Raw genomic sequence first — 24,000 nt, 5'->3', positions numbered from 1 at the left:
TTGCAACCGCGATCACAGTCTGCAGAAGTTCCCCATCTTGTGGAAGACATCCTGTGTGGTTCCAGTTTTATCCAACTCTACAACGTCTTTTCTTGTGTCTGTATCCATTTTTGCTACTGCAACCAAGATGGTGCTGCTCAAGTGGCAGCCGGTAGTGGTAGCTCTGTGCGCTCTTGCTTGTTTTGTGTTTTTGCTGCTTCTCTGTCTTTTTTTTTTTACTACAATCTACAATGTTTTGTGTCTGTTTAGTTACTGCAACCAAGAAACTTTCCTCCTACAGGATGAAATAAAGTTCTAACAATGTTTTTAACTAAATGCTAACATTACTACGATCAAAATGTAACCAAATAACATGAATAGCCAAAAGAACAAAATTTGCAGGTATATTTTGCCTTTTGAATGTCTAGAAAACTGGTGTTCGCATTACATAACCGCATGTTCCTTCTATTGTTCTGCAAAGTCAATCAATTTGCTATGTGAACTGGTTGCTGAATTTCTTCTGTCTGGTGGGCTGACTCAATGTGTACCCTATTTAAGTGGTCAATCGTCTGACATAAAAATCATGGCTGATAGGGGAATCCAATGACAGACCTAACCTGGAGCTGAAATGCCTCCAAAAAAACTTTGTACACATACTATAATTTAAACATGTTCCAAGTCTTTATTTTTACAAATAAACCATTGTCAACATGAATAAGTACTAAATCCAAATTAACAATACATCTCATCAACATCATTCACAAACCAAAGTTACAAAAAAACCCTGAAGTTAATGACAGGGATATCCTAAACTTTTTAACAGTTGGAATTAAATTCATTAGAGGGTATTGTTTTCGCATCGAGAGCACAATACATGAATACTTAAAATTACAGAAAACAACATTCAGGTGTCCTAGCAGAAAAATCATCCAAACAAGGATTGGAAGTGAGACACACTTTTGGTTTCACAACAAAAACATTAAAATAGTTATTCCGTTGCAAAGGAATAGAATAAGTTGCAAAAAGGCCTGAGTTACACTGAGGTTGTTTCAGCCCTCAAAGGGGCTCTATGTGGGTGCGATCGGGGATGTCCTCTCTCCACTTGGTGCTGAAGGTACTGCTTCACCCTCCGGATGGTCTGGATGGTGAGCACTGTCCCCGCTGTGTACAAAATGGCGGTGATGAGTCCAAATAAAGCGACTGCCGCATCCGCGCCGCTGACATCGCAGTTCATCCATGTGTACCCGTTTCGTGTGTACAGTCGCTCCCGCTGCTGGCAAATATCGGTGGCGTTTACGCCGATGACAAAGTGCAAGTAGAGACCGACAGCCACCACATAGGCTGTAGCTCCTATGGCCTGAAAGCCCAGCGCCCCATAAAGGAGCTTACGGGACAAATGGTGGGGGGGCTTGTTGCCTGCCACCACAAAGAGCAGCGAGACCACACCCATCGTTAGGCTGAAGGCAACGCCACCGTAGATGCCCGGCGCTCTCATCTGGCTGTACTGCATGTCCAGTTCGCGCACCTTCTGCAATTCTGTGCCTTGCAGGTTAAAGTTAGAGTTGATGTTGAAGCTGCCGAGCCCACCCATGGAAGATAATCCCGATGTCACCATCTGAGCGGCGACCACACAGATCAAGACCAGGGCATTGGTCAGGACAGAACAGATAAGGACAACACCTAAAGGCAGGAGACAGTAAGATGAGTTTAATGATAAATCAGTGGTCCTCAACATTTTTCTTAGCGCATAAAGGGAAATGCGACAATTTAAGAAAAAGGCCTGGGGGGAGGGATATGGAGGTCCTTGGACGATAGCAAAAACAACAACTCCAGAACATAACAGCATTTATTATAATGACAACTACTTTCCTCATTTTAAGTAGGAGGGCGAGATTGAAAACATGAATACAGTGGTACCTCGAGATACGAGCTTAATTCGTTCCGGGACTGAGCTCATATGTCGATTTACTTGTAACTCAAATGAACATTTCCCATAGAAATGAACCAAACACATTAATTTGTTCCAACCCTCTGAAAAAACAATGACAGCGTATGTTATGCTAGCATACGTTATGCTAGCATATGTTATGCTAGCATGTTTTTTTCTTTTTTTAAGAAGACAGCATGAGCAAAATTACGTTTGATTCTGCTTTATTAATGGGGAAAAGGACTCCCGTTGATAGAAGTTATAGCAGTTTAACATCCACAAAACCATCATATTCATCTTTTGTGTCTGATGTAGAGTTCGGTTAAATGGGCGCGTTTGCGGTCAACATGTTATGCTCCATGTCACTGGAAGAGTCTCGCGAGACGTTACCTCCCGGTCATTGTATAACTAACTATGTATACCAGGGGTCTCAAACCCGCGGCCCGCGGGCCAACTGCGACCCCCGAGACGATAATTTGCGGCGCGCGTCTTAATATGAAAGATTAATGTCCGTGCGGCCCGCAAGATTGATATGAATGACACTGTGTTCGGAGCTGGATGAACCAATCACGGTGAGGTATACGGCTCTGGAGGGCGGGACATTGGCCGGGCTGTCCAGTGCCTCGCTCACTCACTCATTCATTCCTCCAATCAGCTGGGCAGAGGAGAAGCCGTGAAGCCGATCACGCCGCTCGGCCGTAATCCAATACGATCGGAGAGCGAAAGTGCCCATGCGCCACAGACCCGCGCGACTGAAAGTTAAAAGTTCAATCCGAGACTCATTCCAAGTGTAAACACATATTACAGCACCAGAGATGTCTGTTTCAAAGCCTGCCGTGAAGAGAAAGGTCAGTGATGAGCACAGACAGTTTCAAGAAAAGTAGGGAGTGCATTATTTCTTTGTTGAGCACAGGGGCACCCCGACGCGTCTCATTTGCACTGAAAAAGTTGCGGTGCACAAGGAATACAATTTGAAACGTCATTATGCTACGAGACATGCTGAGGAGTACGAAAAATACCAGGGAGATGAGAGAGCCAACCAGGTTTACAGTCTTAAAACACGTATTCTGAGGCAACAGGATTTCTTCAAGAAGGCTACCAAATAAAGTAATGCAGCAGTCGAAGCTAGCTATGCCGTTTGTGAGCTGATTGCTAAAGCAAGAAAGCCATTCACAGGTGAATTCATAAAAAAATCCATATTACAGGCTGCACATATTGTCTGTCCAGAAAAGTCAGTTCAACCACATCAGCCTTTCTGCCAACACTGTGGTAGAGCGCATTTCTGATCTGTCAAGTGACATTTATGATCAACTGTGTGAGAAAGCGAAATGTTTCAGTGTATATTCAGTGGCTCTTGATAAGACCACAGACATCACAGACACTGCCCAGCTCGCAATATATTTCCGTGGTGTTGATGACAATTTTAAAGTGATGGAGGAGTTGCCCCTCCTGAGCTTCAAATGGAGCTCATTGACCTGCAGTGCAACTCTGCACTCAAAGCCAAGTTCATTGAGGTGAGTGGAGAAGCAAACAAGCTTGGGCAATTTTTGAGAGAGTTGACCCAAAGCTTCCCTGAACTTTCCCGAATGTTCAAGCAGACCATGTGCCTTTTTAGGAGCACATGTGTGAGAAACTCTTCTCCACCTTGAACTTCAATAAGTCCAAGTATAGGTCCAGACTTACTGATGAGCATCTTCAAGCTCTATTGAGGGTCTCCACTGCTTCCTCCCTCAAGCCAAATGTGATTTAGCTATGTGAGAAGAAGCGCTGCCAGGTCTCTAGCAGCAAGAAGTAGGAAAGAGAAGCTGTGTCCAGAATATTTCATGTTCAATGTTCAACTCGTCTGTTGCAAGATGTGTCCCTATTTGTAATGAAGAATCAACATAACATCTGAGTTATGTCACGTTGCTTCTTTTTGGAGTCTTTTCAAACGTGTAGCGCTTAACGTAGGAACCGTGTGTAGAGTCTAGAGACGAGCACATTTAGCACTTGCACTTGTCCAAATGTAAATGTCTTTGTGTTCTCGAGTGATTTTTTGCTGTTTTATTTTCTTTAATAAAGAATATGTGAATTTCCTTTTTCCTCTTTAATAGTGGTTAAGGTTAGGCGAACTGTCTGGTGACGAAGTGTCCGGCGAAGACTTGTCAGTCGACGAAGTGTCCGGTCGACGAAGTGTCCGGTCGACGAAGTGTCCGGTCGACAAAGTGTCCGGTCGACGAAGTGTCCGGTCGACGAAGTGTCCGGCGACGAGTCATCGGTTCGACGAAGTGTCTGGGGACGAAGCGTCCGGGGACGAAGGGTCCGGGGACGAAGGGTCCGGGGAGGAAGGGTCCGGGGACGAAGGGTCCGGGGAGGAAGCATCCGTCGACGAAGTGTCCATGGACGAAATGTTTGGGTACCTGATCATATGATGATGAGCGAAGAATTTTCTATGCATGTTCCTACACCTCAGATTGCATCTCTGGAAAAAGTCCATCTCATATCAAGGCACACCATACATTCTTCAAATGAGTGCCTTAGTAAAGAAAATAAGCCCCTCATGTTCTACAATAACTGTGTACGGCACATACTGTGTTTGCAGCTTTGTACTGCATCAATATAACAATGAGTTGGTGAACAGGGGAAAACCAGTTAGACTTGATACTGAGACCAGAAAGGGATATGTGCATAACGAAACCACCACAGCCTGCCCCTGAAGGCGCATAAAGAAGCTTTTCTAAATTCTTTTAGTGAGTCTCACCTCTCCTGGAGCACATGTGCGTGCATTTGGAGTCATTATGTGCAACACGTGGTACGTCTCGCGCACGGTTGGTAGAACGGTCTTGATCCCTGTTGTAGTACGGGGGTCGGGAAGATGACCTAGTGGAAGAAAGGACAAGTGGGCACTTGAAAAGTCACAGCCTTCCATTCCCAACTCTTGGATTGCAGCGCATGGGTATAGCGGTCAACAAAAACCTAACTTTCTATTGCAGCACATGGGTATTACGGTCAACAAAAACCTAACTTTCTATTGAAGAACATGGGTAGATCGGTCAACAAAAACCTACCGTTTTTTCCCGACTATACGGTGCATAGTATTTTTAGCCACAGTGTCAATAACAAGTGCTATTTCTGTATTTTACACACACAAAGGACGCACCGTTTTTTTAGACGCAGCCAGGCATAGCATATTTATTATTTATGGATGAATATTGAACCGCAATAGCGCTGGCTACGGAAGCAGCCCCAGACGCTAAGTCCGGTGCGCAGTGACTGCTGGGATACATAGTTCTTTTGTCAATACACCCAGGAGGACGGCGAACACACTAATCCATCAAAGTCCTCATTTTCTGTGACCGAATTGAACAATTATCCAACGCTGAGTTTAATACGTTCTTCCAGGCGGCTTCAATCTATTCCCAAATAGTACTTAGCTGGTAGCTAGCGTAACTAGCCCAGTGCTGCCTGCCACCCTTCGTAAAGCTGTGTTCATGTCGATGTATACAGGCCACAATCCATTCGCAAATAGTAGCTAGCTGGTAGCTAGCATAACTTTTCCAACGGTGCTTTCCATGCTTTGTCAAGCTTTATTGATGTCGATGTATACAGGCCACAAACCATTGGGTGTATTGACAAAAGAACTACATATCTCAGCAGTCACAGTGCAGTACTTTGTCTACGGGAAAATAGTAAAGTTGGTGTACCCTATCATGATAACAATTATTGTATTGGTCCATAAGTAAAGCGCACTGCATTAAACGGCGCCCTGTCAATTTCAGAAAAAAAGTTAGACTTTTATGTTGTGAAAATACGGTAAATTTCTATCATTCGCACCTGTCGGTGTGTGAGTTGTCATCTTCGCGTGGCTGTCGGTCCCCATTCCTCTCCCGGTGGCCCCGGTTTGCACGGGGTGCTTGGCTCATTACTGAAAAAGACTTGGAAAGAACATAAAAATTTAAGCAACTTGGAATACAAAAGAACAAAAATTTCAAGATCCATACAGTACATCTCAGTTTGAGTTTCACGGTCATTAAATAGACGGACAACATACAGTATTTGACATTAATGAAGGGCTGAACCTATCGATTATTTAAGTAATTTATTAATCATAATAATCAAGTAATTGTTTACAAGCATTTAAAGGGTTCTCAAAATAATATTTGGAGATGTCAAATAAAAATGTGATCACACTCATATTTAACATATTTTCACACCTATAAGGCGCACTAAAATTTTCTCAAAAATGGTTGGTGTGTTTTGTCTGCGCACTAAACTAAATTTTTGTATGGCCCTGAACGCTTGAGTGACTATTTCTTGCAGGCACGCTACTTATGGTGATCAAGCCAGCAGACGTTCACCCTAAAAATAGCCCCCCGGCGCATTCCAAGCATTACGGTAAATCCATTCAAAACATCCCAGGCAAGGCATTTGACTTCCGTGTGCTTCCAGCTCTTTTAACCCTCAAAAACACCCTCAATACTTAAACAGCATATCAGAGCGATACACAGGAAATGCCTGGCGCGAATGACAACACAATGTAGGTGTGAACACTGGGCTGAAGCCATGGATCGAACACAATTTAACAGCTTTGCTAACAAATTGCAAACATATTGCTAACGGATTGCCAACATTGTAGTTAGGGCAGGCAGCGTCACACGACTTACATGTGACGATTTGGAATTAATTGTGGATGCCGATATAAGAGCGAAGCGAATCAAAGGCTTGGGAGTGATAAATGTTGCAAGTTACTATGGATTGTCGATGACTGGGCTCAATGTCGGCCTGCACTGTTATTCGAGGTTTCGCCAAAGCTGGAATCAAGTTCCCGGAATACACAGCTCTGACGGACAGTGGAGCCTAGCATGTTAAATGCCGAACTCTTTATATCAGAGTGTACTTTGACCTCAATAAAGCATTATCAAACTTAGTTTGGCTCGTGCTGTCTTTAAAAAAACATGCTAGTGCCAAGCCTAACATACGCTAGCAGCTAGCATAACATACACTAGCGGATTGCATAACATAGGCTAGCGGCTAGCATAACATAGGCTAGCGGCTAGCATAACATACGCTAGCGGATAGCATAATATACACTAGCCTAGTGTCATGCTTGCGCCTTATCGGACGAGGCGTCCACTGTATTGACAAAAATATATACCCGCAAATGAGACTGCGCCCTATCACCTGGTGCGTTTTATGTGTGAAAATAATGTGACCTGCACATTAAATGCAAATGCAAAATACCACAAGTGTTTTTTTTTTATTTCAATAGAAAAATAGATGCATTTAAACATAAATTAACATACCTAAGCATAGCCTCAAAAGGTATAAAACATAAAATACAAGATATAAAATCTAATAAAAACATTTCTGAAATCTATGGCAATGAATTAAAGAACAGCCCTTTATTTATTTGGTACTTAATATGTCTGCTAGGCCTGGGTGATATGAAAAAAATATTATCATGGTAAAAATGAAAAATTATCAGTCAATTTAAATAATTATCACGGTAATTATCACATTTTGTATTTCAAAGTTTAAGCTTCTGTGAATAAATACATTACTCGTTATTCAATATTGTAACTAACCTCCCTTACTTTAAAAAGGAGAATACAGTGATACCTTGAGATACAAGCTTAATTCAGTCAGGGACTGAGCTCGTATGTCGATGTCACATGTCAAATCAACATTTCCCATAGAAGGGTCCAACCCTCTGGAAAAACATTTTTATTTGTTCAAATTCGCCATCTATTAACAGAGTAACAAAAAACTAGTGGTTATGATGTTTAAATGTAATAAAATTAGATGGATTTCGCGGGTAGGAGAGAGAGAGAGGGGGAAAGAAAGAGAGACTTTTTGCATCGCAATGCACTTGTAACAAAACAAAGAAATTTAAATGAACTTCATTACGATACAGCCAGGCTCTTTAATATATACACACACAAACACGTTTATGATTAAAAATGAGAAACTCAATTTTCACTATTAAAAGAAAAAAGAATAAATATTCTCTATCTTAAATCTTCATTTTGCGCATGAAACATTAAGTCAACATAAAATCAAGCATAAAATCATGGAGCGGGCGGATATGGCCCTCGAGCCGCCGGTTTGACACCTGCGCCTGAGGGGCTCCTTATGAACGAAATATCCAAAAGAGGAGTCAATTATTAAAACAACGGAGCCTTACAATACACGAAATCGACAAAAGTGCACGGTAAAAGAAAATGTTGACAACATTGGGAAAAGCAACTTATCGAAACTAAAGTAACCCAAGTCAGAAAACGTTTGCTGCTTCCGAAACTCAATAACAGTAAACTCTAAATTATCAATAGAATGTACTAGACGTGGACCAGGTCGGGTTTAGTAAGTATTGACTAATATATAAACTTACTATTAGGTCGGTGTCCGTAAATCCAGCTACATCGCCATACTGTTGTGTGTGAGCGGGCCCAGGTAGGGAAAATGCCCCGCCCTTCCTGCAAAAGGAAATGGGTTGGGTCATAGATATCATGTTAAAAAAACATGTCTCAAAGTGAAGTCTCTGGCGTACTTCTTTGGCGACCATCTTCTGGTTGTGTTCTTCAATGGCGGTCTCTACGATAGCGGTTTTCTCCCGATTTACAAAGGGTTGAGTTCAACAAACCATACTAATAAGGCGAGATTTAAAAAAAAAAGTACCATTATTATTTTTCATGCAAATACGCAATTTATTTACTGTATCTCTGACGTTAATGGAAAACCAAACCATTTGAAAATTGTTTAGAGTTTGCACAATTTATACAGTTGGGCAAATGTGTATTTAGCCAGCCATTGAATGTTACGGTTCACCCATCTCAAGGGCAGAGGAAACAACAGGTGAACTCAAGGGACAATAACAGTGATAGTTCATCTATGCACCACCTGATGGTGGATTTGGTTCTTCTGCCTGACTTTGGTGCGACAGTGTGGGTTCATTTCCCACTTGGTGGCAGTGTGATTGTGAGAGTGAGTGGTCGTCCGTCGATCTGTGTCCTACGATTGACTGGTGACCAGTCTGGGGCATAGCCTGCCTTTTGCCCAAACACGGCTGGGTTAGGCTCCAGCAACCCCCGCAACCCTTTTCGAGGATGTGCAGTATGGAAGAGGAAAAAAAGACCACATAGGGTAAAACCCCCAACAAAACCTGACCCAACCCACATGTAACACAATTGGTGGCTTATCAAATACGTATTGTGCCTTTGTAGTTAGTATTAACTACATGCTAGGTTCCAGGGGCGATGAACAAGTTAGACACAACGAGACAAAAAGCCAGTTTCAGAAGCACCAACAAAAATAAAAAATCTGCCAAATTATTTTTAAATATAATTTATTATTATTTTTAATAGGCTCTGAAGGATTTGAGTGTGTTTTAAGAGAGACAAAAAATAACAAGCATGAAACGAGGCAAATACCTACAGTATATACAACATATGATTTTTATAAAGCAATGAGCCGCATTCATTTTGACACTCTAAGTATAAATACATTACATTAATATTGATATTATAATAGATAGATAGAATACTTGATCAACATGTCACGTTGACTTTGATATTGCTAATAAAAGTGTGGTCTTTAAGAAACAAAATGTGGTATATTAAGTATCTTGATAACAAACAAATGCATGTCTGTACTTTAACCTCATTCTGAAATATTTAACAAGTAATATATTTATTTAGTATTTTATTGGTCTTTGTTCACTATTATGAGGTCACATGGTAACTATTTTAATTGATATAATGTACTTCCATTTTGTAGGTTCTTGATTTATGGAAACTGCAATGTAAATGCAAACTGGTTGTTCTGTAATGTTTTGTATTTTATATTCACAAAATAAATGAATTAAAGAATTGAATTAGTGTGTTTTTGAGTTCTGAACCCCATAATTCAGATTGTTTCCAAAGCCGCAGCAAATATTTAATTGGAAACATTTATGGGCATAAGTATTATGTTACCCCGTTCTGTTCCAATAATCATTTTATTTAGGCCACGACTGTCCACTTGGTGGCAGTAGTGATATTAAACACCAACATGTAAACATTTCCGGGTTGTAGAAGTAATGACAATTGGGTTCAATGTAGTACGTAATCATTTTTGAGGTTGTTCTTTATATTCCGGTCACGCTAAGGATCAAGTTGGATTAAGTAATACCGTGTCTACACTTCCAGAAAATTACAGTTTGGGTGAAAGTTCATGTTGTGTCTTGGGACTACCGTGGTGCTCGTGAGACAGCTGGCCGGTCTGCGCTGCCATGACGCCGGCTACAGGAATCTCAGGACCTTCGCTGCATATGTCCAGGGTCAGAGCCCCGAGCCACGGATCCGAGAATACTTCTACTACATTGATCACCAAGGACAGGTGGGTGTCGCTGCTCATGTTTGTTTTCAGCACATGTCGACTTGTGCACTTTTTTGCAGCTGTTTCTGGATGACACCAAAATGAAGAATTTTGTCACCTGTTTCAAAGGTATAAACAACGTAAACGTTTCTTGTTGTTGTTTTTGTTAGCATTCTTCATTTTTGCGGGCCATGTGATTGGGTTATTTTGCTTTGCATTATCAGAGACATAATTTATTGCTGTATTTCATTTGATAGCCACTGTCTGTAAACCTTTTACAACAATCTGAAGCAGTCTTATTTCATTTTTTGAACCGCTTTATCCTCACTAGGGTAGCAGGGGGTGCTGGAGCCAATCCCAGCCGACTACGCAGGGCCCTGAATTGGTGGCCATCCAATCGCATGGCACGAGGAGACGGACAACCATTCACGCTCACACACATACCTGTGGGCAATTTAGAGTGTTCAACCAGCCTACCATGCATGTTTTTGGAAGGTGGAAGGAAACACAGTAGCTGGAGAAAACCCATGCATGCCCTGGTAGAATATGCAAACTTAGGACCCCAGAACTGTGTTGGGGGGCCGTGCCACACTGATCTAATGAGTATAATGATAATGGCATAAATTAGGGGACGGCAATCCGTCTGAGTCTTTCGTCCTTATACTGCGGCTCTGAATGGCTTGGGAAATACATTCCCCAAAAAAACTCAGTTGTTAGGTTTGGTAGCGTATTTACTTGCATATAAGCCGCTTTTGTCGGAAAAAAATGATGACTGAATCTAGGATACGGCTCATATGCGAATAAAAACGCGACATGTGCAAAACTGCAAGTTGACCACGCCAGGACACAATGACATCATGACGCAATGGTGCCGCAACGTCATGACACAAGACAATATAGTTGATACCGTCATTTATTTCAAAATAGAGAAAAGATAACAAGTAAAACGATAAACAAATTTGATTTTGACGTGTATGAATACAATTTAAGAAAAAGACATCTCATGTAAAACATGAAAAAACTCACGTTCCCATCACTGCTCACTCATGGCACGGCTATCTTACCTAGGTCCGCAGCTATTTTACCTAGGTCTGGTGCAGCCATCTTAGCTAGGTCCAGCGTAGTCATCTAGGGCGCTGCCGTCTAAACTTAGTTACACGCTCTCACTGGCCAGACGCGAGTAGCCTTGATTTTGAAATAAAACTTTTTTTTTCCATTTTATTTCTTATTTCTTAGTGACAACTGTTGTAGTAATATGAAATCGAAAGAATTGAGATATTTTGACATCAAATCAATCATAAGCCTTAATTGTCATCATACACAGCTGCGTACAACAATTGGTGGTGCTAATCCACAATGCATTTTCCCAGTTTAAAAAACAAGTAATATAAAACTATAAAAAGTGGGTGGGTAGGTAGCTGGGTAGGTACGTGATTAGGTGGGTAGGTAGGAAGGCAGGTAGGTAGGTAGGTATATGTATGGCCAAGTATAGAGAAATGTAAGAAAATGAAAATATCTGATTTGTAGCTTAAGGACAAATAAAAACACACAATTGAACTTTGTTTTTCATAACGCAGTGTTTTCCAACCACTATGCCGCGTCACACCAGTGTTGTTTGGTTTCTAGGGCATCAAATTTGGCGAAGTAAAGTCTGTGTAAGCACTTTTTTTGCGTATTATTAGGAGTTTTAAGTATTATTTGGAGAAAAGTAATACAATTATGTCATTAAAAACATTACATTAATTATTTTTTGCATCACTTGGACTGGAAGTTGTTCAGGGTCTGCAGACATCAACTTTTGGTTACATTAGGTCAGTGTGAAAAATTGGATTTTGGAATAATTCTGGAGGTTTATGTAATTCCTGTGAATATAGGCGACATCGTTTTAAATTAAAAGATTTGGCCTCCCTTGAAATGTTTTCAATGCAAAAAGTGTGCCGCAGCTCAAAAAGGTTTGGAAAACACTGGCATTCAGTACGTACGTAATGCTGTGAGATATGAGAAAAAATCACATCATAATGTGGACCATTTTATATTATAATATCAATATGACACAATAATATGCATCCAGCACTCAATTAAGAATCAAAACTTTCTTTTAACATGCACACAGAGTTGGAGACAGTGACACGTTTTAGGTGGGAACTCGGAATTATTGTTGTTGTATTTGACTTTCTAACGGATTGTTTTGGTATTCTCTTTTGTCATCTTACTTCGTCAGACAAAAAGTTCCTCACCTTCTTCTTCAGTCGTCTCCGGGTAAACCAGAGTGGACGTTACAAGGAAGACTTCCCCTTCCTGTCGCTGTGTGGGAGAGAGAGGAACTTCCTGCGTTGTGATGATCGACCGGTGGTCTTCACTCACTTGGTACAAGACACCACCGGCAAACAGGACATGCTGTCTTTCTGTGGCGGTGGACAGAACCTGACAGTTCCCTTTCGTCCCGAGGCACTCTTCATGCATCCACCCAACGGACGGGTTTACCACCCTTGCTCCGATCAAACTGGCGGCATCGGGCTGGTGAGGTCCGCCCTGGCTATCGAGCTCAGCCCTTTCTTTATCTACGATTCAGTGGGAGATCGAATAAGCCCCCCCACACACTTCTTGTGGGAGAAACAGCAGTACAAACTAACCAATGAGTTAGAATCAAGCTTTCCCAAGGAAGAAACTGAAGGTGGTGAATCTCCTCAGCAAAAATAGGAAAAGTCTTGCCGCAAGAATGATAAGATGACGTTCAAGTGACTTTTATGAAATTGAATGCGATTGGCATAAGCCATCATGTCAAATATTTTTGTGATTAAAAAGATTGCAAATGAAAAATTGTTCATTTTTCTTGACATGGACATATTCATTAACTCACCTACGGCACTATAAGAAGATTATTTCAGTTGAAATGTTTAAGGAGACAGTTAAGAAAAGCTTTCTTACAAAATAATAGGAAATGAACAAGATAACACACCAATGTTGATTAGAAGGATTGTTGCTAATAATTGCATCCTTCTTGCTGAGAATGCCCTTCACAGTGGTTCTCTTAAATTCAATGCCCATTTCTTGCTTTTCTCCCTGGCTAGGTTGGACTGAATCGACTCCTTCGCACCATCGATTAACTCCTCCTGCAGCGTAAAGTCGGTTATTCTGTGTTTCTGAGCTGACATTGCGGGCAAAATTTAAAAATAAATGAATTTGCAAATACAACACAAACACTGTGGCCGAGTAGCGAGATTAGGGGGAGGCATAGCAAGTTTATTTTGTATTGAATTTTGTCGGGACTGAGCAAAAGTGGCATAATAGCGGGAGTGGCATAGTAACGAGATTTCACTGTATTGGATTTATTGTCTCCATATGTAAAAAAGTGTTTCAATTGAGATTCAACTTTCTTAAGAAATGCCCAGATGTGCGACAAGACGAGAAAAATAAAGTTGGGAAAAATAAAATACAGTACTACTGTATTATATTTTTCCCAACAAGTTAATGAATATGTACAACTACTGAGTAGGACATAAGATCTACAGAATGTGATTTCCAAACGTGAATTCAAGATGACAACCCTCGAAGAATGACTACCCAAACAATGATTTGCCCCCCACATCTAAAACTACTTCAATAACCATTCTTTGGGGAAAAAGAGTTTTCAAAACCAAACCTGTGTCCTAATTGTAAAATATGAAACAATATCTATATAATGTTTATCCATGTAATTAAATAATTTGTATTCGATTTATCATACCATGCCGTGACTGAAAGAATGGAGGAAGTGATTGGATTTTTTGGTTTAGTGAAGTATTTTCCTATTGTATTTGTGAGAGTCTCATGATGTTAATGTTTTTTTTCTCCGGCATCAAAGTATTGTTTGTTGTATGAATCAGCTGTGGCTGCGACCCCAATCGGAATGGTTCTGAAGCCCGCATGGAGCACAGGAATTCTGTGTTGGCCGGGCATCATGCTCCACTTTCGGACCCGTTGACCGTTACCTTGCACAAGCTCGCTCTCATCTGCCTACAGCGCACTAATCTCAGTTCCGGCATCATGGAGACGCAAAAAATGCTAGCGGATGGAAGACAGTGCGAGGCAGCTGCCTGTGTGCCAATGTTCACTTATTCATTCATCTTCATACCGTGCATCCTCGTAACGGTTGTGGGGGCTTCCCAGAGCCCATCCCAGCTCACTTCGGGCAAAACGCAGAGTAGTCCACCCAAGAATAATCGCCAGTCAATGTCGATGTCAGCCACCCGGAGTGAACCTCTACACCACAAGGTGGGCTGTGCCCCTGTCATTACCGTTTATATCTCTATTCTATCTTTGGGGCGGCCCAGTGGAGCGAGTGGTTTCGCATGTCGGCCTCACAGCTCTAGGGTCCTGGATTCAAATCCAGGTCACGTCCACCCGTGTGGAGTTTTCATGTTCTCCCCGGGCCTGCGTGGATTTCCTCCAGGTACTCTGGTTTCCTCTCACATTCCAAAAGCATGCATGGTAGGATGATTGGACACTCTAAATTGCCCCTAGGTATGAGTGTGAGTGTGCATGGTTGTCCATCTCCTTGTGCCCTTCTATCGGCTGACCACCGATCCAGCGTGTCCCTTGCCTCTTGCCTGGAATCAGCTGGGATAGGCTCCAGAACCCCCTGTAACCCTAATGAGGACAAAGCGGTTCAGAAAATGAGTTGAGATGAGATTTATAATCCGTTGACATGTATGCGACGATACTGGATTGCAGTGATCATGTGATTTCAGGATTGTCTGAGGCATTGTTAATACACAGTTTTGACACTTTTCTGCTTCGTTTGGTCGAATCGGATTCGAGGAGGGAGATTAGAGCATAACATCCCTAACTGACACAGACCTGGATAGATGAATGAGTCACGATATTTAAATACCCACAGCAACACACTCATGACCGAACAAATTAAAATTAACTTGGATTATTATATTCACACACTAAAACATGTTTAATGTTACTTTATACAAAACTGAATTCTAGTTTTGTTTTAATTTGTTTTACCTTCGTTCTCTGGGTTAGCTGTTTGCCACGCCTCCACCCTCACGTTCGCTATCGATGGGCTGTTTGCTGTTGTATTGCCTTCAAAATATTCTGAAAATGATGCACACAAATGTCCTTACAATAGGATAATGCATGACCACTTGCCAACGAGAAGTAGTCTTGAATGAGCGATCGCGGGAGCTAACAGGCAAAGGAAGGAATAACAGGAAATGCAACAGCTCAGCCTACCCTCGTATTGATTGTGAGTAACGAAGTTTTATACTGAGAAAGGGTGCCATTGGCTATCGGTGTTGTGTGCACGAGCGTACTTCATTACTCAGAAAAGCCTCTTTTTGCACGTGTGTGTTGTGCGTTTTCTGGTCCATGTGTAGGAGAAACTTGTGTGAATAAATCATTCAGTGCTCGTAGATATCTGTTATACACGAAATAGATGCGGCAAAAAAAGACATGCTACAATGATAAAGAGCCTCTCATGTCATGGCCACCTGGCTCTCTCGCATCTCGAATTTTTTCTCGTATGTCGAGCATCTCGTAGGTAGAGGTGCTCGTATGTAGAGGTACCACTGTACTTAAAAAGGCCGTATTTGCAGTTTGGAAGTTCAAATATTTTGGGTGTAGCCTTAATGTCACCTATCAATACAACACTGAAGTGAAGCTAACAAATCAAATATACATGATCTGTCACATCAGAATATGAAAGCCTGGAACTGGCACAGACTCCAAAGACAGGACACAGGCTGCATTTAGGCTGAGAAAAAGACAAGTTTATATATGGTAAGTGTACACAAAAGAAAAGCAATTTTTGTCCAGGTGTTTCCACGTGAGATTACAGTCGAAGCGACATACTGCCTTACTGAATCAACTCAACATTTTTAAATCATTTTTTTTGTGAAATGAGACACATTTAAGTTTCAGTCATGTAAAAAGAAAATGAACCCAATTTTAGCAGCTTCTTTTCTTCATTTCATCTTTCAACATTTTTTGGGATCCTTCATTCATCGGAATACAGTTAATTTCTATCTAAAAAAAAAACACTCATCGGTTAATCAAAGCAACACTTGTTTTCTAAACTTGATTATAAGACAGCCACTGCACATTGATATACAGAATAGTATTGTAGAAAACCATTTTTTTTCATATAAGATGTACACTACTATTGTGTTAGGGACCATAAAAAGGACTCAGGTAAGTGGTTTTGATAAAGATAAAAAATGGAAACTTGCCCACAAGTGCCTTTTAATAATGTAAGTATTTTAGACAGTTTGCCACTCTCAGGGCACAAACTTGTGCTTTTATCTTTGATGAAAATAAGGGTCTTTTGTCAGTATAGCTTAATGCACAACATAGAAAGGTCTCCAAGACAGAAATACAGTGATTATTGACTCAATGCTCTGTGACAGATGCTATAGAATATGCGGTAACACCAATTGCCAAGTCTTACAAGCAGGATTTAATTTTAAACATAACAGAGGTTGTGAGTGTGGCCATGAAGAGAATAGATAGTCTTCTCAGCCATATGGGGCCCACAAGGTTAAAGCTTAAAACTAAACGAATATTTTTTTCAAAGGCATAATCTTACTCTGCATTCCTTTTATTGTGATGGCTGCAATCTGAATAACAAAGGCCACTTCAGCACATCCTTGTCATTTAAAATTTGGAATGTTTAAAGGCAGTGCAAAAAATGTGAACCCGAAATTCAATTAATTTGTGACATTGTTAAATAAATACAAAACACAATGCACTGATTTGCAGATTGTGTGAAACCCATATTCATGCCTGGAGACTCCAATAACAAAATATTGATATGTATACATGAATATGTTCAAACCGATCACTTTGAGAAAATCATTGACTTGGAATGTTATGGCTGCAACTGGTTCCATACGAGTAAGGGCATGGTCACAATTAAAAATTATTCGTTTCTTGTGGCATGAAAGTTTCATTTTAAAAAGAGATTAAAAAAAAAAAAAAAATATATATATATATATATATATATATATATACATACATATATATATATATATATATATATATATATATATATATATATATATATATATATATATATATATATATATATATATATATATATATACATATATATATATATATATATATATATATATATATATATATATATATATATATATATATATATATATATATATATATACATATACATATACATATACATATACATATACATATACATATACATATACATATACATATACATATACATATTACATATACATATACATATACATATACATATACATATACATATACATATTACATATACATATTACATATACATATACATATACATATACATATACATATACATATATATATATATATATATATATATATATATATATATATATATATATATATATATATATATATATATATATATATATATATATATATATATATATATATATATATATATATATATATATATGTGTGTGTGTGTGTAGTCTATTCTTTTAAATATAGATAGATTTGCAAATCATTATATTCTGTTTATATTCATGTCTAATACAACGCCTCAACTTCATTGGAATTCAGGAAAAATCACAAAAAGTTTCACTCTAAAACAACTATATTAAGTCACGTGGCTTGGTCTGTGCTTGCTACTGTCTTGCTACTGCAACCAAGCAAATTTCCAATCCAATCCAAGAGCCGTTCTAGCCTCTGATTGGACTCTGCTTAATGTATGGACTTCATGTCACCATTGTATACAAACACTGTTAAAATATGAATATCAGATATCAAAACAATGATTGAAAAAGAAAACACTAATGTTAATTTCAATTTCATTCTGTCAGAAAAAATAAATGATAAAAAACAAAAGAGACAAGAGAAAATCACATCTTTGGTCATGCCATATTTTTGTCGCTTCATAAAAAGTTCCTTTTTCTTTCAACTTTCTATATGCCTTATTTTATCCAACAGGTCCTCACCTTCCTTGTGCTACCGCAGTGTTTCCCAACCTTTTTTGAGCTGCGGCACACTCTTTGCATTGAATAAATCTTAAGGGACACCACCATCTGAAAATCTTTTAATTTAAAACTATGTTGCCTATATTAACAATTGTCATTCTCATCAAAGTTTTATCAGCAGGAATCACATAAACCTCCAAAATTATTTAAAAATCAAATTTTTCAGTGACCTAAAAGTTGTCTGCGGACCCTGAACAACTTCCGGTTCAAGTGATCCAAAATTAAGTAATGTAATGTTTTTAATCGCATAATTTTATGACTTTTCTCCAGAAATTACACAAAAAATTTTGTGCTCACACAGGCTTTACGTTGCCAAAAGTTAATGCCATAAAAAACAAACAAATTCCAGTTAATGTTGGGGAAAAAATAAGCAACAAAATTACTGTTTCACAATTTGAATCTTGTAATAGTATAATCTATAATTTAACATTCATATTTTGATTTTTCATTTTATATTTCTCTCTGAATATTACATTGTATTACCTTGCAGTTTCCCACGGCACACCTGACCATTGCTTATAGCACACCAATGTGCCGCGGCGCAGTGGTTGGGAAACAGTGTGTTAGCATTTGCATGATAAGGTACCAGTAGTTTAGGGATTCTCAGGTGTTTTGAACTCCTAAATGTAAAATTTGCTGTATTGTGTCATGCACCTTCATCAAATCCAATTCAACGCTTAAGACATTTTTCCGTGTTAACTTGGGGTTGATTACGTTTGTTATCATTATTGTTTTTTGCCTAATGATTTATAACCATAGATTAAAATAATGTTCATTTGAACCAATCAGTGAGTGGGAGCTTTCATTACACCTGGCAGCTAAAACCAGAATTTAAAAATTGTCATTGAGAGGTATTCGTCATTAACTTGTCCTTCCTCTTCATGCTTCTCATCACATGACACATCATCTAATTTCTTTATCCATCTTTCTCACACCAGTTAAGTCCTTTGGTGTCACATTATTGTTTAATTTCATTCATTTTCTATCCCGCGGATCCTTGAAAGGGTTGCGGGGGTAACTATTTATATGTCTGTTGTTATTTGTGCAGTACGTGTTGAAATGTTAAAATCTCATTGTATCTGTATAATGATAATAAAAGTAAAATAAAATGTGTTTATATATAAGACAGTAACAGTGATTAAATGGCAGTCATTAATCATTTTCAAACTTGTATCTGTTTTGAAACCAAATGGCTCTGGAACAATTCATGTTTTTTTTGTTCAAAAAGGGTTTTAAATGTTCCCAAAATGAAAAAAAAAAGGAAATTTGGCTTCTGATTTATGAGTTCTCTTTTTCCCTTTCTGCCCCAAATTCTGGAAAAGGGTTCACCTTCTTCTGAACCGACTTATTCTGAGAGGTTGACTTGATTTGCCACTAAATGTAAAATAAAAACAAATGAGGATGAAATTGCAATGGTCTTGCATTATTCAAAAGACAGCAGATCTGGGTGTGGCTCTGTGTCTGCGAGACTCATTTCATTGTCTTTCCTGCAGGGGCTTCTATTAGCAATTAAGACCTCCTCATTCAGGCTGACGTTACAATGCCCTGAGCTTGGGGTGGAGGCCATTCTGGAGTCCAGATTTGATGGTTTCTGCCCGATATCCAAGATTTTTACTCGGGACTCCAGTAAGGGAGGATCTTTGTTGATGAGGTCTGGTACAGACAGTTGGAGCTGGTGGTCTTCTAGACATACTCCACTTGACTCATCTTCACACACCGCATCATCCATCATCTCATTGCTTCCAAAAATCCCTTTCTTTCCAACTGCAGCTGTCTTGTCAGCTGACTCTGGATCGGAGATATTTGAAGAGGGATTCTCAGGCTCACTCTTCTGAGCATTGTCTGAACTTCTAGGCTCCTCATTGATAAAAAGTGGTGGCTTGTTCGGGGAGGATACTGGTGTGGGCAAGTCTGCAGCATCCGGAGATGAGACAACCGGGTCAGAGGAAATCATCATGTCCTGGGTAGTTTTCAATGCCCGGGCGACGCGCTTCTTTCCCGATGGTGGTGGTGGGTCCAGCCGCGGTATGGAATGGAAGGCAAAGTGACTTAAATGCAGAAACAGGGCGAGGAGATGTGGTGTTAGTGGTTATTACAAATAAATAGACCAGCACATTCATTAAACAACAAACAAAAAGAATGCATCCAGTTTTTGTAAATGAAATCAAATTTGAGAAGTCGGACACGTTGAAATTAAATTAAACAAGGTATCTAAGCGGTTACAAGATGATCATTTCATTTAACAATGGATTAGTTGTTGATTAATTGATTGATGAACGTTGAAATAAAATTTCAATTTACAAATCACACACTAAACAACATTGCATAATTTTAGTTGTATGTGCAAATGTTCCATGTATCGCTTTTTTTATATAGTTCATAAAAATGTGAAAATCCACACTGAAATCCGCAAGCGGAAGCCACTCTCCTGTCTTCCGCTTGCTACTAGGACTCAGCACTGAAGTACATAAATGAAGTACCTAAAAATAAAATAATTAAATTGGGGTGACCCAACTTGGAAGTTTTTCGTTTATGTCTGGTCTACATTAACCGTGATAATCGAGGGATTACTGCATTGCCATTAAATAAGATAGCATGAGAGTGATGAAATGAGAGCCCAATAGAGGGTAGAGATGTTTTAAAGTGAGAATCAATGCCTTCCCAACAAGATTTTCAAAATTAAAAAAAACGGAATAGGAAATTACTTTACTTTTTGGGGAATTTTGTAACGTGGATCATTTTGTATCTTAAGTCATTCATTTGCATATAGAAGACATTTGTAACCTGAAGATTCTGTACCTCGAGGCATTTGTAAAAGGAGGTATGACTGTATAGCTGTGTTTGGGCCGCTTGTGCTGGGGTGGGGCTGTTTTTGATAAGTAATCTTCATTTTAACCTTAGATCTCTCTATAATATTCATGTTTTCTTTCACTTTTCAGGATCCCCATCAAAGGGAATTCCATTTCTACATATTCCTCAAACTAATGGTGTGCTCCTTTATTTTGGTATCCAACTGACGCTTTGGCTTGATTGAAATGAACTGCTGAATTGCTTTTCATATCATATCTGTACATTTTGCTTTAATGATTTGAAGTGCTGAACTTCTGTATCATACCTGTACATGATTGTATACAAATGGTTGCTGTGCTATGCATGCAACTGAAATTTTCATTTCTTATCCAACCCATTTTTCAAAAGAGAATTTTTCTTAGGGCAACAACTGTCTGACTGTCTTGGTTCTAAACAAGCAGGTGGGACCGGCAAAGCCGGGGACCTCTTCTTGTTTATACATATATGGCCCGCGATCGAGTGGTTAGTGCTTTGGTTTCACCGTTATTTTTATAATGTATCCATAAATGAGCGCTGCAGATGATGCCTTGGGGATCTGATTCGCCTTCTTACTTAGTGCGATTTTAATAGGGTTTATGTGGGTTCACAGTGAATTGTTTGACAGGTAGGCCTTATGCTTATGTCATTATTTGCAAACTTCGAGTCATTTAATTAGAGCTTGGTTTCATATAATGATTTAGGGACTGTTGCCTAAATATATAATTACTAAAGGTCTCCAAGACTTCAAATACTGAAATGGTGGATAATTATGTGTAGCTGTAGCATTCCAAAGCACTTAGCACACTTGCTAGAAAGCTCATCTACTAGTATGTATGTACTATATATGATTTTCTCATGCAGTTGCAGTTGTTCAAGTTCTTCCTTATAATTTATAAAAATGGCATTGTGCAGGGACAATATCTTGCATCTTGTGTCAATGTTTTCAGTTACAAGAGCTTTCATTTTAATGTCTATGATAAATTGCACTTAACGAGTAAAAAATGAAACTAAATTATGAACTTTGAGTTCATGAGTACCTGTTTGCAGAATTCTGGTTGATTTGGTCAATGCAACTCCACACAGCCCCTGCGTTCTTGTTGACTTCAGTTACCCCGATGTCTTCAACATGGCTGGTTTCCTTCCTCCTCAATAGGTCATTCATCTTACATGATGGAAATATTAGCACAATTACATTTGGCTCAGTTTTTTTTAACAGTACTTAATACTGAAACTTAATGTACTGTATTTCTTACTCCCCAAGTGCTTTTGCAATTCTCACCTTTGCCCCGACAGCTTTGCCTAGATTAATGGCATTTTTCAACCTCTGTTGTCCTCCAGATGAAGTCGAATCCGAGGAGCCAACACTTAGGTTAGTGTTAGGTGACACTTGAGTTCGTTTTGTCGGGGGCTGACCTTGCCTGGTGGTCTGAGGACTCTGTTGCTGGGCAACGGTATTCTCAAACATACTTTGATCAACTATGGATAGAGAGAAGAAAAAAGGAACATCTATATGCATTGCTTATTCAAACAGAGCCTAAATGTCATAATTTGATTGATGTTAAATATAATTTCTCAACAATTCATCTATGATATTGTCTTTTTATAATCGGGTGCAGGGGAAATTTGGCCGAATACGTTGCTATTTGTAGAGAGGTAACAATTCTTTGCAGGAGTGCTTTACAGATAGAGATACAAATTGGGACACCACAGAAAGATTTAAAACAGATGTTGGATGATTTGTGGCAGAACAGATGCCATTGTGGTATGATAAACACCATAAGTGCACTGTACAACATCAAAATCATAACGGCATGTTGTTTTGGGAATGCAGCTTGTAATTGAATACAAATATATTATCAAGAAATACATGCACATTGTGAAATAATGAAAAGGGAGCAGGAATGGAACAACAAAATAACACATTTCGAGGTGAAACTCAGGTGGTATTTAGTTCAGTTCAAGTAAGATCTTACCTCAAGACGAGAAATGTTGCTCGGAATGCAGGTAATAAAACACAAAGTGATCATATTTCAAACATTTTTAACATTTGTTGAGTCAAACTAATTTGGCTATTTTTGTTTATTTACAGAAATGCCCCTGACTCATGATGTATAGAGAAAAAGGTGCAACATAAGTGCAGTCTGGCACCATGCTCACACACACGCCAGTGATACATTGCCTTGGCCAGATAAAAGGACGGAGAAATATTGCCACTCGGACGGAGCCTCAAAATCTGGCCAAGCAGATGTATAATCTTGAAACTAGCCTACATGCAGAAGCATGGAAGCACGACAAAAAGGCCATGAAGAGAGTGATTAACACTGCTCAGAAAATCGTCAGCTGCTCTCTGCCTTCACTGGAAGACATTGCCAGCCCTCGTTACCTCAGCAGAGCCAGGAACATTGTCGGGGACCCATACCACCCTGGTCACAACTTGTTCCAGCTGCTACCCTCTGACAGATGCTATAAGTCTAACAAAGTACGGACAAATAGGCTTAAGGACAGCTTTTTTTCCACATCCATCAGGACTCTAAACTTGCGGGAACACTACACACAATCCCTTCCGTGTAATAACTTCGGCGTGAGGTACCATGAAAAGACGTTGGGCGGTGGTCTGCCTCCTACTGGCTGACTGGAGGTAAGTGAGAGGGGGTGATGCGATGTATTCATCACAGCAGAATGCCAACGAGTCCGAAACTATCACTGATTTAGGTCTTTGCTGGGAAAACACAACTTATGGAGAAACAGTACCGATTTCGTCATATGCACCTAGGTATGATGACAATTAGGCTTTTGTCAAGTCAATGATGATGATTATTATTATTATTAATATTATTGTTTGACTATACTTATTGTCCCCATATTTTGCCAAAAGCATATTAGCCAACGTTCCCAGTCCAAACAGATGTAATTCACGATACGGCTCAA

General features: G+C 39.4%; 3 protein-coding genes across 6 annotated transcripts in view; 1 reads left to right on the top strand and 2 right to left on the bottom strand.

Moving 5' to 3' along the window:
- Positions 1–641: 641 nt before the first annotated feature.
- LOC144197267 (MARVEL domain-containing protein 3) lies at positions 642–8,439 on the bottom strand. 2 transcript variants are annotated; one of them, XM_077717945.1, is made up of 5 exons: positions 8,274–8,385; positions 7,505–7,630; positions 5,720–5,820; positions 4,647–4,765; positions 642–1,659 (listed from the first exon to the last, which is right to left on the bottom strand). In XM_077717945.1, exons 2-5 carry the CDS (start codon positions 7,577–7,579, stop codon positions 1,013–1,015), a joined length of 942 nt encoding a protein of 313 aa, XP_077574071.1. In that variant the 5' UTR covers positions 7,580–7,630; positions 8,274–8,385; the 3' UTR covers positions 642–1,012. The 2 variants fall into 2 exon arrangements, with proteins under 2 accessions (XP_077574071.1, XP_077574070.1); XM_077717944.1 differs by lacking the exon at positions 7,505–7,630 and having other exon boundaries at positions 8,274–8,439.
- Positions 8,440–9,919: 1,480 nt separating this feature from the next.
- On the top strand, positions 9,920–13,287 carry c5h8orf82 (chromosome 5 C8orf82 homolog). Its single transcript, XM_077717942.1, has 3 exons — positions 9,920–10,258; positions 10,318–10,366; positions 12,459–13,287. Exons 1-3 carry the CDS (start codon positions 10,094–10,096, stop codon positions 12,935–12,937), a joined length of 693 nt encoding a protein of 230 aa, XP_077574068.1. The 5' UTR covers positions 9,920–10,093; the 3' UTR covers positions 12,938–13,287.
- Positions 13,288–18,622: 5,335 nt separating this feature from the next.
- The window catches only part of LOC144196909 (carboxyl-terminal PDZ ligand of neuronal nitric oxide synthase protein-like), a 50,370-nt gene continuing 44,992 nt past the window's right edge, over positions 18,623–24,000 (bottom strand). For all 3 annotated transcript variants that reach the window (XM_077717419.1, XM_077717420.1, XM_077717421.1), the window contains 3 exons: positions 22,352–22,548; positions 22,110–22,234; positions 18,623–20,291 (listed from right to left, as the gene is read on the bottom strand). In XM_077717419.1, coding sequence (XP_077573545.1) covers positions 19,667–20,291; positions 22,110–22,234; positions 22,352–22,548 — 947 coding nt within the window. In that variant the 3' untranslated portion in view covers positions 18,623–19,666. The remainder of the gene's footprint in view (positions 20,292–22,109; positions 22,235–22,351; positions 22,549–24,000) is intronic.

The sequence above is a fragment of the Stigmatopora nigra genome, chromosome 5, assembly GCF_051989575.1.
Source record: "Stigmatopora nigra isolate UIUO_SnigA chromosome 5, RoL_Snig_1.1, whole genome shotgun sequence".
NCBI lineage: Eukaryota > Metazoa > Chordata > Actinopteri > Syngnathiformes > Syngnathidae > Stigmatopora > Stigmatopora nigra.
Note: the sequence above shows the minus strand (reverse complement) of the source record. Positions and strands in the feature narration are given on the sequence as shown.